The 15,995-nt window shown below is 31.7% G+C and overlaps 1 protein-coding gene across 1 annotated transcript in view; it reads right to left on the bottom strand.

Annotated features, from left to right (window-relative positions):
• Positions 1-18: 18 nt before the first annotated feature.
• Positions 19-15,995, bottom strand: part of LOC135142765 (sodium-dependent transporter bedraggled) — a 60,047-nt gene continuing 44,070 nt past the window's right edge. The window contains exons 3-10 of the mRNA XM_064074509.1: positions 9,295-9,731; positions 8,897-9,231; positions 8,627-8,849; positions 1,870-2,027; positions 1,561-1,815; positions 1,279-1,509; positions 1,028-1,228; positions 19-887 (exon numbers count right to left, since the gene is read on the bottom strand). Of these exons, the coding sequence (XP_063930579.1) occupies positions 216-887; positions 1,028-1,228; positions 1,279-1,509; positions 1,561-1,815; positions 1,870-2,027; positions 8,627-8,849; positions 8,897-9,231; positions 9,295-9,731 (2,512 nt within the window). The 3' untranslated portion in view covers positions 19-215. The remainder of the gene's footprint in view (positions 888-1,027; positions 1,229-1,278; positions 1,510-1,560; positions 1,816-1,869; positions 2,028-8,626; positions 8,850-8,896; positions 9,232-9,294; positions 9,732-15,995) is intronic.

The raw sequence follows: 15,995 nt of genomic DNA, 5'->3' as shown, positions 1-15,995 counted from the left end.
GTCTCTAAATAAGCATACTTGTAAGTTTGATCACTTTAATTCGATTATTTTTGTACACCTATATTATCAGTTCTTTACATCATAACGATTTGTTACAAAAGTAAAAAAAAATCTTTTGGTCACTATAATAAATTAATAAACGCAAAAGATATTTGAATCGCTTACATAAACGCACTTGGTCCGAATAAATACAGCCGGTACCACCTCGCAATAACTTATATCACAGACGAGTTAGCTTCGCGCTTCACATCCGCCGCCCCCGACTCGGGCAAATGGTCCACAACCAGCGACGTCTCCCCGATCGGCGCCGCCGAATCCACCAGGTTCTCGGCACTGAGCGACGCGGTACCGTCCTCGTTGAAGTTCCTCCCCCGCACGGTACTCCTCCTGAAGCTAGTCCGCAAGATCGACGCCACCTCCGCCGCCGTCAAAGTCGGCGAACCCGGAGTAGGCTGAATATTGCGCAGCCTCTCCAGCGTGGAGATCCTGACCGGAGTACTGTTAGTACTGGCAGCGGGAACCGAGATCGATACGTCAGTACTGTTGGTTTGGCTCATTTCGACTAGAACCGCGTTGTAGTCGGGGGGCGGCGGCTGGCTGGGGGCCGGTAGAGTTCCTCGTTGCCGGGTGGTACTACTCTCACCTAGAACGTTAGCCAGACGCCGCACGCTCCTGCGGATGCTCTGCCGGAGGAACTTGGCGATGCGGGCGCCGGTGGCGGTGGTGTACGACGGCGGCGGGGTGTACTTAGGGGGCGGGTCCTCGGTGGCGGCGTTGGCCGTGGAGTTCGGCGGCGTGGCGCTGACGTTGTTGGACACCACGGCGTCATGGACGGCTAAGTCAGTCATGTGCTCGCCGATTGGAGGACGATACAAGAGTTGGATCCTCTACAAAACAAAAAAGTTAGAATAGGCGGGTTTTGGGGTCTTTGTGGGTACTAACGTAGTTAGAGGGGTCTTCGTACTCCTTGCGAGCATGAAAGCGACTTTGTTATTGTTGCTAGGGGTTATATGGTGGCTGGACTTACCTCGAGGATGTCAGAGGGCCCGTTGTTCAAGTATCTGTAGCTTTGGATTACTGCAACTAGAGGAACTAGAAGGATTGGTACTAGCTGGAGCATTGAACCGATTTGGCGGGCCCACAGAGGCCAGTACTCCGCCACCGGGGCATGGTGCCAGATGAAGATTTCTCTGAAGTTGCCGTTCTTGAAGGTACTGATGCACAAAGTCTGGAATTGGAGTTAGTACCACCACATTGTGTCAGTGAGTGAAGGCTTACCATCAAGGCTACTGGAAGAATCACATTCCAGTTGAAGGATAGTAAAGCCGGGGCCCAGCTAAGTATGCACGGATGGTTGTTGGGTGTGAACAGGGCCGTAACGACGGTATCCCCACTATAGGGGCGCCCGCGTACCATGAACACCGCGATAATAAGAAGGAGAATAATGACAAGCAGCCACCACATCCCTCCAACTGTATAGTCCATGAAGTACACCACATAGATGCCGAACTACCAAAAATCAATCCATAGCAACAAAAACCAAAAAATTGGTCCACTCACCTCTGTAGCCATGGGAAGCCCAAAAAGGAACCCACAGATGCAGCTGAACAACGTTATTGTCGTCTCCCAGGACTTCAGAACTTGAGCTTTGATGGCGATGATTCCGGTGATGACGCAGTGCCAGATTGCCAGTTGTTGTGCGATGCCGAAGAGGATTAGAATGAAGTAGAAAAGCACAGCCCAGAAAGGGGACACTTGGTCGGCCCCTAAAGCAGCGAAAGTGGCTGGAAGAAGTTCGGTGGCTAGACGGAGAGCCTGAAAACGGTTTTTAGTTTTTGTACTTGTACTAGTAACCAAGGAGAGTCTAACCTGATAACCACTTTCTCGCGTGGTGTCAGCCCCCGGTCGAACCACTTTCTCGCCCAAGAAGAAAGAATTATGCACCATGTACTTGACGGGGGTGTTGGCCAAAGATGGAGGCAGCGCGTCCTTTTTGTCGCGCAGGAACGAGTATGAAGAAGTTGATTCTGAAGAAGAAATCATGAATTGCATTGTAAAAATATGGGTTTTGTAACAAGTTTCCTAATTTATATTCATAGCAACTCAAAAACTTTGTTCTAAAAGTAAATTGTGGAATTGTCGTCTTTGTGTGTACGGGTGGTTCCCGACCACCAGTTTCGGGCGATTTCGAGTGATGAAGCTGGATTATGTAATGTAGAAAAAACTAAAACCTCGCTTTTTGAACTATTAATAATTCTTTGTAAAGTTGTTACCGAGTTTTTGGTGGGAATCAAAGAAATAAAATTATGTCAATGTTCTACTTGTAAAAAGAAAAAAAAGATCGAGGACAAGTAGAAAGCGTTGATAAAACTTTTTTGAAAATGTTTATATTAATGTATTATTTGAAATCAGAAACATTGTAAAGGGTGCGTGTAGATATTTAATATCTATATTGTTTAAACAATAATAGACATTTTTTTTCATAATATGTGTTTACTAATAATTTTTTTTTCGTGAAAATAAATGATTTTTGAGTAAAAAAGTGAAAGAGTTAGTTTTATGGCGAAAATCAATACGTTTCTAAATTTTCATGAGTAATAATCCTTTAATCCTCAGAAGACGATAATCCTCAAATCCGCAAAACACCATAATCCTCAAATCTTCAGAATACCATAATCCTCAAATCCTCACAGCAAATGTGTTTTAAATTTTAGAACAAAAGAGACTTCCATACGCGTAGTTTATGGTCGAGATATCCATTTTTTCCAAAAAAAAAAAAATCAAAATTCACAAAATTAATAAATCATATCATTTTTCCATCAATTTTTCAATTTTATAATTTTGCAATGTTTTGATTTTTTAGTTTTATATTTTTACAAATTTTCGATTTATTAAATTGTCCGGTTTTTAATTCATCAATTTTTCAGTGTTCAAAGCTTCAATTTTTGATTTTTGAAGTTTTTGCTTTTTCGGTTTAATTATTTAACAATTTTTCGTTTTTAAAGGTATCCGATTTTTCAAGTCTTGATTTTCCAATTATTCGGATTTCATTGTCTCCATTTTCAAATTTTTTGGTTTTTAATACATGGATATTTCAAAATTTCGATTTCCAATTTTCCATGTTTTTGCAGTTTCTCACTTTTCCAATTTCTACAATTTTTAATTTTCATTTTTAATATTTTTGGATGTTTCAGTTATGTATTCGATTTTTAATAAATCAATTCCTCAATTATCAATTGCATAATTTTTCTTTTTTTCAATTATTGAATTTTTTATTTCTCATTTATCCGACTTTCATTGTTTCGGTTTTCCAGTTTTTGATTTTTAATTTTTCAAATTTTTGACTTTTTGGAATTTTATAGTTGCGTAATCTTTCGATTTTTTCATTTTGTAATTTTTCTGTTTTACAATTATCTGTAATTTCAACTTTTCGATTTAATGTTACATATTCGATTTTCAATTTTATATTTTATGCAATTTTTCAGGATGCAATTTAATAGTTTTTTGATTTTACGAATATCCAATGTTTCAATGATGTAATTTTGCAATTTTTCAGTCTTAAATGAGTCAATTTTTCAATTACATATCAGATTTTCCCTTTAGGTACACGATTTTTCAATTTTTCGATTTTTTTAATTTGATTTTTTATAATTTTTCGTTTTAAAGGTATCGATTTTTCAGTTTTTGATTTTTCAGTTCTTCAAATTTGATTCTTTTTATTTTCAATTTCATAATTCTGCAATTTTTCGAATTTTCAATTTTTTGATTTTAAAATTATACGATTTTTCAGGTTCATATTTTTGCAATTTTTCGTTTTCTCAATTAATTGTCCGAGTTTTAATAAATCAATTTTTCAATTTGCAGATTTTACAATTTCTCGATTTTTCAGTTGTTTGATATTGGCATTTTAGAACTTTTTTTTTATTGTATAGATATCAGACGGTTCAATTTCCCGACTTTTTAACTTGATCATGTTCAAGTTTTACGATTTTGTAATTTTTCGATTTTTCCATTACCTATTCGATTTCCCAGTTTGATCATTTTTCAATTTTATATTTTTACAGCTTAATAATGTTTCGATTTTAACTACAATTATGCAATTTTTCAATTGTATAATTCTAATTTTCAATTTTTTGAATTTTAATTGTCCAAAGATTCATTTTTAATTTTTGAAATTTTTGCTTTCGGTGGAATTATTTAATAATTTTTCGGTTTTAAAGCTATCCGATTTTTCAAGTTTTGATTTTCCAATTATCCAGATTTCATTGTTTCGATTTTCTAATTTTCTGGTTTTTAATACATAGGTATTTCAAAATTTCGATTTCCAATTTTCCAGTTTTTGCTTTTTCGATGTCATAATTTTGCAGTTTCTTGCTTTTCCAATTTTGTAATAATTTTTCCATTTTACAATTGTCTGATTTTTCAATTTTGCATTTTTAAAATTATGCAAATTTTCAGTTCTGTAATTTCGCAATTGTTATGATTTTCAACTTTTCAATTTTGTAATTTTACAATTTCTAAATTTTTTTATTTTTAATTGTTCAGAGTTCAGCTTTAATTTTTCAAGTTTTTGAATTTTCAGTTTGAATATTTTACAATTTTTCGTTTTTAATCTTTTTGGATGTTTCAGTTATGTATAATTATTCGTTTTTGATTTTTAATTTTTCAAAATATCGATTTTCAATTTTTCAAATTTTGGATTTTTTGGAATTTTATAGTATCGCAATATTTCAATGTTATAATTTTCCTGTTTTACAGTTGCCTATGATTTCAACTTTCCGATTTTAATATTATTCAATTTTCAATTTTATATTTATTAATCCGTTTTCAAAGGTAACCAATTTTTCATTTTTCTGTAATTTTGCAATGGTTTTGGATTCCCTCAATTTTTCATTTTCAGAGTTTAATAAATTTTCAGGTTTACAATTATCCAACTTTTCAATTTTGTAATTTTACCATTTCTAAAATTTTTGATTTTTAATTGCCCAAAATTTCAGTTTTAGTTTATCAAGTTTTTGAATTTTCGGTTTAATTATTTTCAATTTTTCGTATTTAAAGGAATCCGATTTTTCAATTTTTCGATTTTATACTTTTTTAATTTTACATCTTTCTTTTTTTACTGAATCAATTTTTGAAATTTTCAATTGTGTAGTTTTTCGTTTTTTCAATTATTTAATATTTGATTTCTCATTTATTCGACTTTCATTGTTTTGATTTTTCAGTTTTTGACTTTGTTTTTTTAAAGGTCGGTTTTTAATTTTTCAAATTTTAGATTTTTTGGATGTTTCAATGAATTTGGCAATTTTTTGATTTCTCCATTTTTCATTTTTTAGTTGTTTTGATATTTGAATTTTAGAATTTTTTCGGTTTCAAAATTCTTAGATTTATCAATTCTTGATTTTATTGTTACCAGATCGTTCAATTCCTTGATTTTTCAACATAATGATGAAGTTTTACGATTTTTTCGGTTTTACCATTATTCGATTTCTCAATTTGATTTTTCAACTTCCCATTTTTACAGCTTAATAATGTTTCGATTTTAACTACAATTATCCAATTTTTTCAATTTTGTAAATGCCACAAATTTTCAATTTTTCGAATTTTAATTATCCAAAATTTCAACTTAATTTTCAAACTTTGTATTTTTCAGTTTAAATTTTACAATTTTTCGAGTTTATCGGTAGTTTTTGATTTTTCAATTTTAAAATTATACGATCTATCAGTTTGGAATTTTGCAAATTTTTAATTTTTCAGTTTTAGCAGTATATTTTTACAATTTTTCGATTTCTCAATTGTCTAGTATTTTGAATCAATTTTTCAATTATCAAATTTTCCAGTTGCTAGATTTTTAAATTTTTCGATTTTTAATTGTTCAAAACTTAAATTTCACTTTTTCATTTTACAGTTTGATTTTTCAATTTTTCGGGTTTTAATTAATCAAATTCCCAATTCTCAGTTTTATAATTCTTTGTTTTTTCAATAATTCAATTTTTTATTTTTCAATTATCCAGATTTCATTGTTACAATTTTCAAATTTTTGTTTTTTAATTTTGCAAAATTTCGATTTTTAATTTCATAATTTCGCAATTTTTCCAATTTTAAATTTTGAGATTTTTGTATTATGCGATAATCTGTTTCTTCAATTTTTTGATTTTAAAATTGTTCCATTTTGAATTTTATATTTTTGCAATTTTTCAGTTTTACAGATTATACAATTATCGAACTTTTCAATTTTATAACTTCACAAATTTTCACAAATATTCAAAACATCATTATCCTCAAATCCTCAGAACACCATTATCCTCAAATCCTCAGAACACCGTAATCCTCAAATCCTCAGAACATCAGAATACTCACATCCTCAGAACACCATGATCCTTAAATTTTCACAACACCATAATCTTTTAATCTTCTAAACATAATCATCCTAAAATCCTCAGATCACCACAATCCTCAAATATTCAAAACATCATTATCCTCAAATTCTCAGAACACCATAATCCTCAAATCCTCAGAACATCAGAATCTTCAAATCCTCAGAACACCATGATCCTCAAATCCTCAAAACACCATAATCCTTAAATCTTCTAAACATAATCATCCTAAAATCTTCAGAACATCATAATCCTGAAATCTTCAGAACACCATAATCCTCGAATATTCAAAACATCATTAACCTCAAATCCTCAGAATACCAGAATTCTCAAATTATCAGAACACCATAATCCTCAAATCTTCAGAACATCAGAATCTTCAAATCCTCAGAACACCATAATCCCCAAATCCTCAGAACATCAGAATCTTCAAATCCTCAGAACACCATGATCCTGAAATCCTCAAAACACCATAATCCTTAAATCTTCTAAACATAATCCTCCTAGGATCTTCAGAACACCATAATCCTGAAATCCTCAGATCACCATAATCCTCGAATATTCAAAACATCAGTATCCTCAAATTCTCAGAACATCATAATCTTCAATTCTTCGGAACATCAGATTCCTCACATCCTCAGAACACCAGAATCCTTAAATCTTCAGAAAACTAGAATCCTCAAATCCTCAGAACACCATAATCCTCAAATCCTCAGAACACCATGATCCTCAAATCCTCAGAGCATCAGAATTCTCAAATCCTCAGACACCATAATCCTCAAATCCTCAGAACACCATAATCTTCAATTCTTCGGAACATCAGAATCCTCACATCCTTAGAACACCAGAATCCTCAAATCCTCAGAAAACTAGAATCCTCAAATCCTCAGAACACCATAATCCTCAAATCCTCAGAACATCAGAATCCTCAAATCCTCAGAACACCATGATCCTCAACTGCTTAGAACATCAGAATCCTCAAATCCTCAGACACCATAATCCTCAAATCCTCAGAACACCATGATCTTCAAATCCTCACAACACCATAATCCTTAAATCTTCTAAACATAATTATCCTAAAATCTTCAGAACACCATAATCCTGAAATCCTCAGATCACCATAATCCTCGAATATTCAAAACATCATTATCCTCACATCCTCAGAACACCATAATCTTCAATTCTTCGGAATATCAGAATCCTCAAATCCTCCGAACACTGGAATCCTCAAATCCTCAGAACACCAGAATCTTCAAATCCTCAGAACACTAGAATCTTCAACTTTTCAGAACACCAGAATGCTCAAATCCTCAGAACACTAGAATCTTTAAATCCTCAGAACACCTTAATCCTCAAATCCTCAGAATATCAAAATTCTCAAGTCCTCAAAAAATTTGTAAACTGAACAATACGATGGATAAAGACAAGATACCTCGAAAATTATTTTAGATAATGAAAGTCGCCAACACAAAATAGTGAAATAAAATATAGTGAAATTTCGAAAAGAAAAATTAACTTTGAAAGGCTATAACATGCACAAGAAAATCCCTTTGTATTGTGCATATTCAGAAAAATTTAGAAACGCTTTGAATTTCCCCTAAAAATATTTTTACCCGGCTACTTTTCACATTAAAATTTTTGTTTTACACAGATTTTTTAAAACAAATTTTGTAATTATTTCACCCAAAGCTCATTTATTATCACGAAAAAAATCTTTGCTAAATATCACGTATTTTTTTAGAAATGTGTTTATTATTGTAATGTTTCTGATCCCAAAGAATATATTAAAATAAACATTTAAAAAAAGTATCTTCAAATTAAACAAAGAGTGTCCTCAAACTACAATATATTGAAACATATTTAAAAATTATTTTAATTTATAGATGAACTGTTAATTTATAGAATTATTTTAACCCTATCAACAATTACATAAGTTATCTCGGATTTACAAATAACTGACATTTTATACAATTTCGTTTGTGATTTCGAAATTCGAAACAGAGCGTATACCTTATTACACGAACTTAAAAAAACACTGGTTCACATTTACTTGATCTCTTTATTTTTTAGTAAACTTAAAATTTAATTGATTTATAATAATCAATCATGTCAATAGTTCGCGTCGATTATCGTCACCTCGATATTTCATTAACTCTAGTTCTAGTTTTAATACTAAGAAAAAAAGTCAATTACTAGAGCTGTATGTTTTTTGAAATAGCATACACTAAAATTATTTTCAACTATGCACTCACCAAAAGAGTCCGGTATGAAGTTGTAGTTGTAGTACCGCAGAATCTGGACACACGTATTCGCCAAAAACGCCACCAGCAGCAAAATCGTGAAAGTTATTACAGCCACAAGACTAGAATCTCTTTGAAGTAGATGTTTGTGCTTGTTGTGTGACGCAATCTGCATAACCGCGGTCCCTAGAATCCCCCACGTGAAGAAGGTTTCTTGCGCCGCCGCCAACCAACTCTGCAACTCACCATCAACACCACAACTCAACTCTTTCAATTTCGTACCTTCGGGTTCAAGAAGAACTCGTTCCACGTCGTCTCCGGAAAAATAATATTAATCGACTCCGTGGGCATCATCCCCAAAATCTTCGCACACAGCACGAACGTCCCAAAAACGGGCAACAGCGTGAAGATGTAGATGACCTTCCCGTAGGACCTCAATCCCTTGCTCAGCGACACGAACACGATCATCCACACCACCGCTAAATTGAAAGCCAGCTGGAACTTGATGGTCCCGTAGGAGCTCCCCGACGCTAGATGGTGCCTCTGCAGCACCACCCCGCTGAAGTAATCCGGTACCGTCTCCGTCAACTTCCAGCTGCCATTCACCGGGACTTGAACTACAATGAATAATTAAAAAATTTAGTCGATACTGGCGCAATCAATACGAATACAATACGTACCACCTCTGTAGGGGATGAAAGGCTCCGCCCACCGGTATTTATCCATCTTCGTGATGAACGAGTCGCGGAAAAAGACGAACATCCAGGACACGCCGATTATGCTGTAGAGCCCCAGGAGGGTCTGGGCGATGAGCAGCGCCACCCCGACGCCCTGGAACAGGGGCGAAATGCGCCACATGTCGATGACGCCGGCCCCCAGCTGCTGGCCTAAGCAGAGTTGGAGGGTGAAAAGTGGCAGCCCGAACACCACCGACAGCAGGAAAAACTGGAAAATGAAGTTGGCTCCGAAGTGGATGGTGAGGACTGCGAAGCGGGAGATGTTGAAGAGGCCGAGGGTGCAGCCGAGGCACGCCATCATGGAGCTGAGGCTGTGAGGCCACTGCCCGATGGGGCTTTCGGACTCGGGCATGTCGCTCGAGCGGGCTCTCTCACATGGTCTGGAAAGAGACTTACTGTTAAGACAAAGCGAAGGACTTTTAAAGTGTCCCAATCTCACAACAATGATTGTTTGAGGCCCACGTGGTGTGTTGTTTATTTGTTGCGCGAGCGTGATATATTGTTGGAAAAACAAAAATTTGTTGGGATGGCTTGCGAAAACAAGGCTTAAGTACTTAAGTCGGTGTTTTCGCAAGAGTGAGGTAACCGGTGACGAATCAGTTTTGGCCACGAAGGGTTTAGCAGGTGAATCTAACGTTGACAACAAGGTCACCACACTAAAGAGGTAATTGTTATGGAAAACTTATTATGAATGTTAATATGGCTTAGAGCGCTGCTTTTTAATTTCGAAGGTTGTCATCTGCTGTTTACTTGTGTCAAAGTCCGGAAATCGCAGCTTTATCTAACTGGTCATGTCTTCGGCTTCCGCTGGCGGCTACTCACAACAACCACATGCATATGTAAAAATTTATTTACTTCCTGAGGATAAGCAGTCAGTTTTTATTTGATAGATAAGCTCCGAAACTACTGGGGCGATTGTCGTCAAAAGTTATGTCTTGTGGGTTTCGTGCAGAAGGTAAATTAAATCTTATAATTTCTCGAGAAGGCTGGATTTGTTGTATTGTACTCCAGTGTCGAGGAAAGTTCTGTCTAAATAACTTTAGACCGATTTTTTGCTTTTTTAGCTTCATATTTCCAAGGTTTTTCGATTTCTCAATTGTCTGTTTTTTAATGGATCAATTTCTAAATTTTTCAACTTAATTATTCAAAATTTCAGTTTTAATTTTTCAAATTTATGCTTTTTCAGTTTAATTGTTTTACTATTTTTCGTTTTTAAAAGTATCCGATTTTTCAGATTTTGATCTTCCAATTATCCGGATTTCATTGTTTCGATTTTCTAATTTTTTTGATTTTTAATACAGATTTCAAAATTTCGATTTCCAATTTTTTTATTCGGTGTTTATTGAAATAATTTTGCAATTTTCAGTTTTATAATTCTTCGTTTCAAAGTTTTTCGTTTTCTCAGTTATTCAATTTTTGATTTTTTTCATTGATTCGATTTTTGATTTTTCTGTTTAATAGTTTTAGAATTTTTCGATTTCTCAACTGTTTGTCTTTTAATAAATCAATTTATCAATTCGATAATTCTCCGTTTTTAAATTTTTTTAAAGTTTTTTGTACTATTCGAATTTGATTGCTTCGATTTTTTGATTTTTAATATTTCAATTTTTTTATTTTTCAGTTGACACTATATTTTTATAGTTAATATTTTGATTTTTAATTGTCCAAAATTTTAGTTTTAATTTTTCGAGTTTTTGAATTTTCACTATAATGTTTCGTTTTTAAAGGAATCCAATTTTTCAATTTTATACTTTTTTGCTTTTATATTTTTAATATTTTTGGATGTTTCAGTCATGTATTCGGTTTTTAATGAATCAACTCCTAAATTTTCAATTGTGTAATTTTTCGTTCCTAAAATTTTTGGTTTTTTCAATAAATACATTTTTTATTTCTCATTTATCCGACTTTCATTGTTTCGATTTTCCAGTTTTTGATATTTAATTTATTAAAATATCGATTTTTAATTTTTCAAATTTTTGATTTTTTGGAATTTTATAGGTCGCAATTTTCCGTTTTTTTAATTTTGTAATTCACAAATTTTCAATTTTTTGAATTTTAATTATCCATATTTTAGACTTTAATTTTTCAAACTTTGTATTTTTCGGTTTATTTTACAATTTTTCGTGTTTAAAGGTATTCGATTTATCAGTTTTTCATTTTTCAATTTTAAAATTATACGCTTTTTAAGTTTTGTAATTTTGCAAATTTTTAGTTTTATAGTTTTATATTTTTCAATTATCAAATTTTCCGGTTTCTAGATTTTTCAATTTTTCGGTTCTGAAATCCTTTGATTGTTCGTTTAAATTTTTGATTGTAATCCAATTTATTATTTCAACTTTCCAATTTTGGCTTTTTAGTTTTAAAAAATTTCGATTTTCGATTTTTCAAGTTTTCTAATTTTCAATTTCATAATTTCGCAATTTTTCTATTTTTAAATTTTGTGATTTTTGTATTTTTCAGTTTATACAATTATCCAATTTTTCAAGTTTACAATTTCACAAATTTTTAAATTTTTGAGTTTGTATTGCTCAAAATTTCAATTTTTATTTTTCAAGTTTCTGATTTTTCATTTTAATTATTTTAGAGGTTCTCGTTTTAAAAGTAACCAATTTTTCAATTTTTCGATTTTACACTTTTATAATTTTTCAGCTTTACATTTTTACAATTTTTGGATGTCCCAATTATTCGGTATTCCAAAGAATCCAAAGAATCTAAAAAATCCAAAGAATTCAAGTAATTCAGAGAATCGAAAGAATCCAAAAAATCTCAAAAACCCAAAAAACTAAAAATTCCAAAAATCTAGAGAATCCAGGAATTCCAGAGAATCTAGAAAATCCAGAAAATCCAAAATATCCAGAAAATTCAAAAAAAGCAAGAAATCCGAGAAATTCAAAGAATCCAAAACTTTCAAAATGTCTGAAACTTCCAAAAAGTTCAAAATATCCAAAAAACAAAAAACATCTAGAAAATTCAGAAAATAAAAAAAAAGTTCAAAAAGTGCAAAAGACTTACAAATCCAAATGATACAAAAAATTCAAAAGATCCAAAAAAATTATAAAAATAAAAAAACACGAAATCCAAGTAACTCAAGAAGTCAATCAAAAAAATCGAAACACTAAAAAATTAAACAAATACAAAAAAAAATTAGAGAATTTAAAAAACCAAAAATTAATAAATCCAAGAAATCCTATAATTCTAAACCGTCCAAAAAATCCAAAAGATCTGAAGATCCAAAGAATAAAAGATCCAACATATCAAAAAAAAATCCAAAAATTCAAAAAATCCAAAATATTAAAAATATTCCAAGAAAAACGAAAATCCAAAAAATCAAAAATCCAAAGAATACAAAGAATCCAAAGCATGCAAAGAATTCAAAGAATCAAAAGAATCCAAAAAATGCAAGAAATCCGAGAAATCCAAAGAATCCAAAACGTTCAAAATGTCTGAAACTTCCAAAAAGTCCAAAATAATCCAAAGATCCAAAAAACAAAAAACATCTAGAAAATTCAGAAAATAAAAAAATCCAAAAAGTTCAAAAAGTCCAAAAGGTCAACAAGTGCAAAAGACTTAAAAATCCAAATGATACAAAAAATTCAAAAGATCCAAAAAATTATGAAAATACAAAAAAAAACACGAAATCCAAGTAACTCAAGAGGTCAATCAAAAAAATCGAAACTATCCAAAAAATTAAGCAAATCCAAAAATAAATTAAAGAATTTAAAAAACCAAAAAATTAATAAATCCAAGAAATCCTATAATTCTAAACCGTCAAAAAAATCCAAAAGATATAAAAGATCCAAAGAATAAATAATCCAACATTTAAAAAAAATCCAAATTATCGAAAAAATCCAAAATATTAAAAAATATTCCTAGAAAAACGTAAATCCAAAGAATCAAAGAACTTTAAAAATCCAAAAAATTCAAGAATTCTAAAAATCCAAAAAATGGAAAATATCCCAAAAAAAGAATCCAAAGAATTCAAAGAATTCAGAGAATCAAAAGAATCCAAAAAATCCAACAAATTCAAAAAATTCCAAAATTCCAAAAATCTAGAAAATCCAGGAATTCCAGAGAATCCAGAAAATCTAAAAAATCCAGAGAGTAGAAAATCCAGAAAATCCAGAAAATTAAAAAAATGCAAGAAATCCTAGAAATCCAAAAAATCGAAAACATTCAAAATGTCAGAAACTGACAAAAAGTCCAAAAGATCCAAAAGACAAAAAACATCTAGAAAATCCAACAAATAAAAAAAATCCACAAATTTCAAAAACTCCAAAAAGTGCATAAAAAAAGAAATCCAAAAATTTCAAAAACATCCAAATGATACAAAAAATTCAAGAAATCCAAAAAAATTATAAAAATACAAAAAATCCCACGAAATCCAAGTAACTCGAGGAGTCAATAATCAAAAAAATTGAAACTATCCAAAAAAATAAGAAAATCCAAAAAAACGAAAAAATTAATAAACCAAAGAAATCCTATAATTTCCAACCCTCCAAAAAATCCAAAAGATCGGAAAGATCCAACATATCAAAAAAAATCCAAATAATCAAGGAATTTTAAAAATCCAAAAAATTGAAGAATTCTAAAAATCCAAAAAATTAAAAATATCCCAAAAAAAAAAGAATCCAAAGAATACAAAGAGTCCAAAGAATCTAAAGAATCCAAAGAATCCAAAGCATCCAAAGAAACCAAAGAATCTAAAAAATCCAAAGAATTCAGGGAATTCAAAGAATCCAAAAAATCCAGCGAATTCAAAAAACCCCAAAAACCCAAAAAAACAAAAAATTCCAAAAATCTAGAAAATCCAGGAACTCCAGAGAATCCAGAGAGTCTAGAAAATCCAGAAAACCCAGAAAATCCAGAAAATACAAAAAATGCAAGAAATCCGAAAAATCCAAAGAATCAAAAACGTTCAAAATGCTTGAAACTTCCAAAAAGTCCCAAATATCCAAAAAATTCGAAAGAAAAAAAAACATCTAGAAAATCCAGCAAATAAAAAAAATCCATAAATTTCAAAAACTCCAAAAAGTGCATAAGAAAAGAAATCCAAAAATTTCAAAAACATGCAAATGATACAAAAAATTCAAGAAATCCAAAAACATTATAAAAATACAAAAAATCCCACGAAATCCAAGTAACTCGAGAAGTCAACGATCAAAAAAATTGAAACTATCCAAAAAAATAAGAAAATCCAAAAAATCAAAGAATTTAAAAAACCAAAAATTAATAAACCCAAGAAATCCTATAATTTCCAACCGTCCAAAAAATCCAAAAGATCCGAAAGATCCAACATATCAAAAAAAAAATCCAAATAATCAAAAAAATCTAAAATATTAAAAATATTCCAAGAAAAACGAAAATCCAAAAAATCAAGGAATTTTAAAAATCCAAAAAATTGAAGAATTCTAAAAATCCAAAAAATTAAAAATATCCCAAAAAAAGAATCCAAAGGATACAAAGACTCCAAAGAATCTAAAGAATCCAAAGAATCCAAAGCACCCAAAGAATCCAAAGAATCTAAAAAATCTAAAGAATTCAGAGAATTAAAAGAATCCAAAAAATCCAGGGAATTAAAAAAATCCCAAAAACCCAAAAAACAAAAAATTCCAAAAATCTAGAAAATCCTGGAACTCCAGAGAATCCAGAAAATCTAGAAAATCCAGAGTTTGGAAAATCCAGAAAATCCAAAAAATCCAGAAAATAAAAACAATCCAAAAAGTTCAAACAGTCCAAAAAGATTCAAAAAAATTATAAAAATACAAAAAATCCCACGAAATCCAAGTAAGTCAATGATCAAAAAAATCGAAACTATCCAAAAAATTAAAAAATCCAAAAGATCCGAAAGATCCAAAGATCCAAAAATCCAACATATCGAAAAAATTCCAAAAAATCTAAAATTTTAAAAATATTCCAAAAAAAAACGAAAATCCAAAAAATTTAAAAAATTTAAAAATCCAAAGAATCCAGGAATTCTAAAAATACAAAAAATTGAAAATATCGCAAAACATCAAAAAAATCGGACTGTAAAATATAAAAAAAAATTAGATTATCTGAGTTTCCAAATTTCTCGATTTTTCAACTTCTCGATCCTAGACAAACACAAAATAATTATAGGGTAACAAGTTCGAAGGTTATCATCTTCTGTCAAAGTTCCGGAAGTCGGGGCCTTATCTAACTGGTCATGTCGTCGACTTCCTGCCAGCGGCTACTTCTAACAACCCATACATATGTAAACATTTTTTTTCTTTCTTTATGGCGTGCAAAAACAAGGTCATTGCCTAAGCAGCACCGTTCCCTTGCATACACAGACCATATTTTTACCCGTTGATCAACCCCAACAATACTAATACTTATTCCGCAGGCTCGCTAGACCAACAACTGTACAAGCGCCACTTAAGACAGAACACCAGCCCCGCCCTTTGCATACACAGCCCACTTCTTCAGCCGTCGTTCGGTCGTACAAAACTAATGGTTATATCACCACCAAATTATTCCGCTGAAGCACGACCAAGTCTGCTTTTTACCTCCGATTTAATTTTTTGCTAAATTCACCTTGCAAGGAACTTTGTGGCCAATCGATTTTTGAAGAAAACTCGTGCGTGACTGACTGACCACTCCAAGCACGCTATCACCGGCACAAA

This window comes from Zophobas morio, unplaced genomic scaffold (assembly GCF_036711695.1).
Source record: "Zophobas morio isolate AGI-343-1 ecotype UQ-CSIRO unplaced genomic scaffold, CSIRO_AGI_Zmor_V1 ptg000054l, whole genome shotgun sequence".
Lineage (NCBI taxonomy): Eukaryota > Metazoa > Arthropoda > Insecta > Coleoptera > Tenebrionidae > Zophobas > Zophobas morio.
Note: the sequence above shows the minus strand (reverse complement) of the source record. Positions and strands in the feature narration are given on the sequence as shown.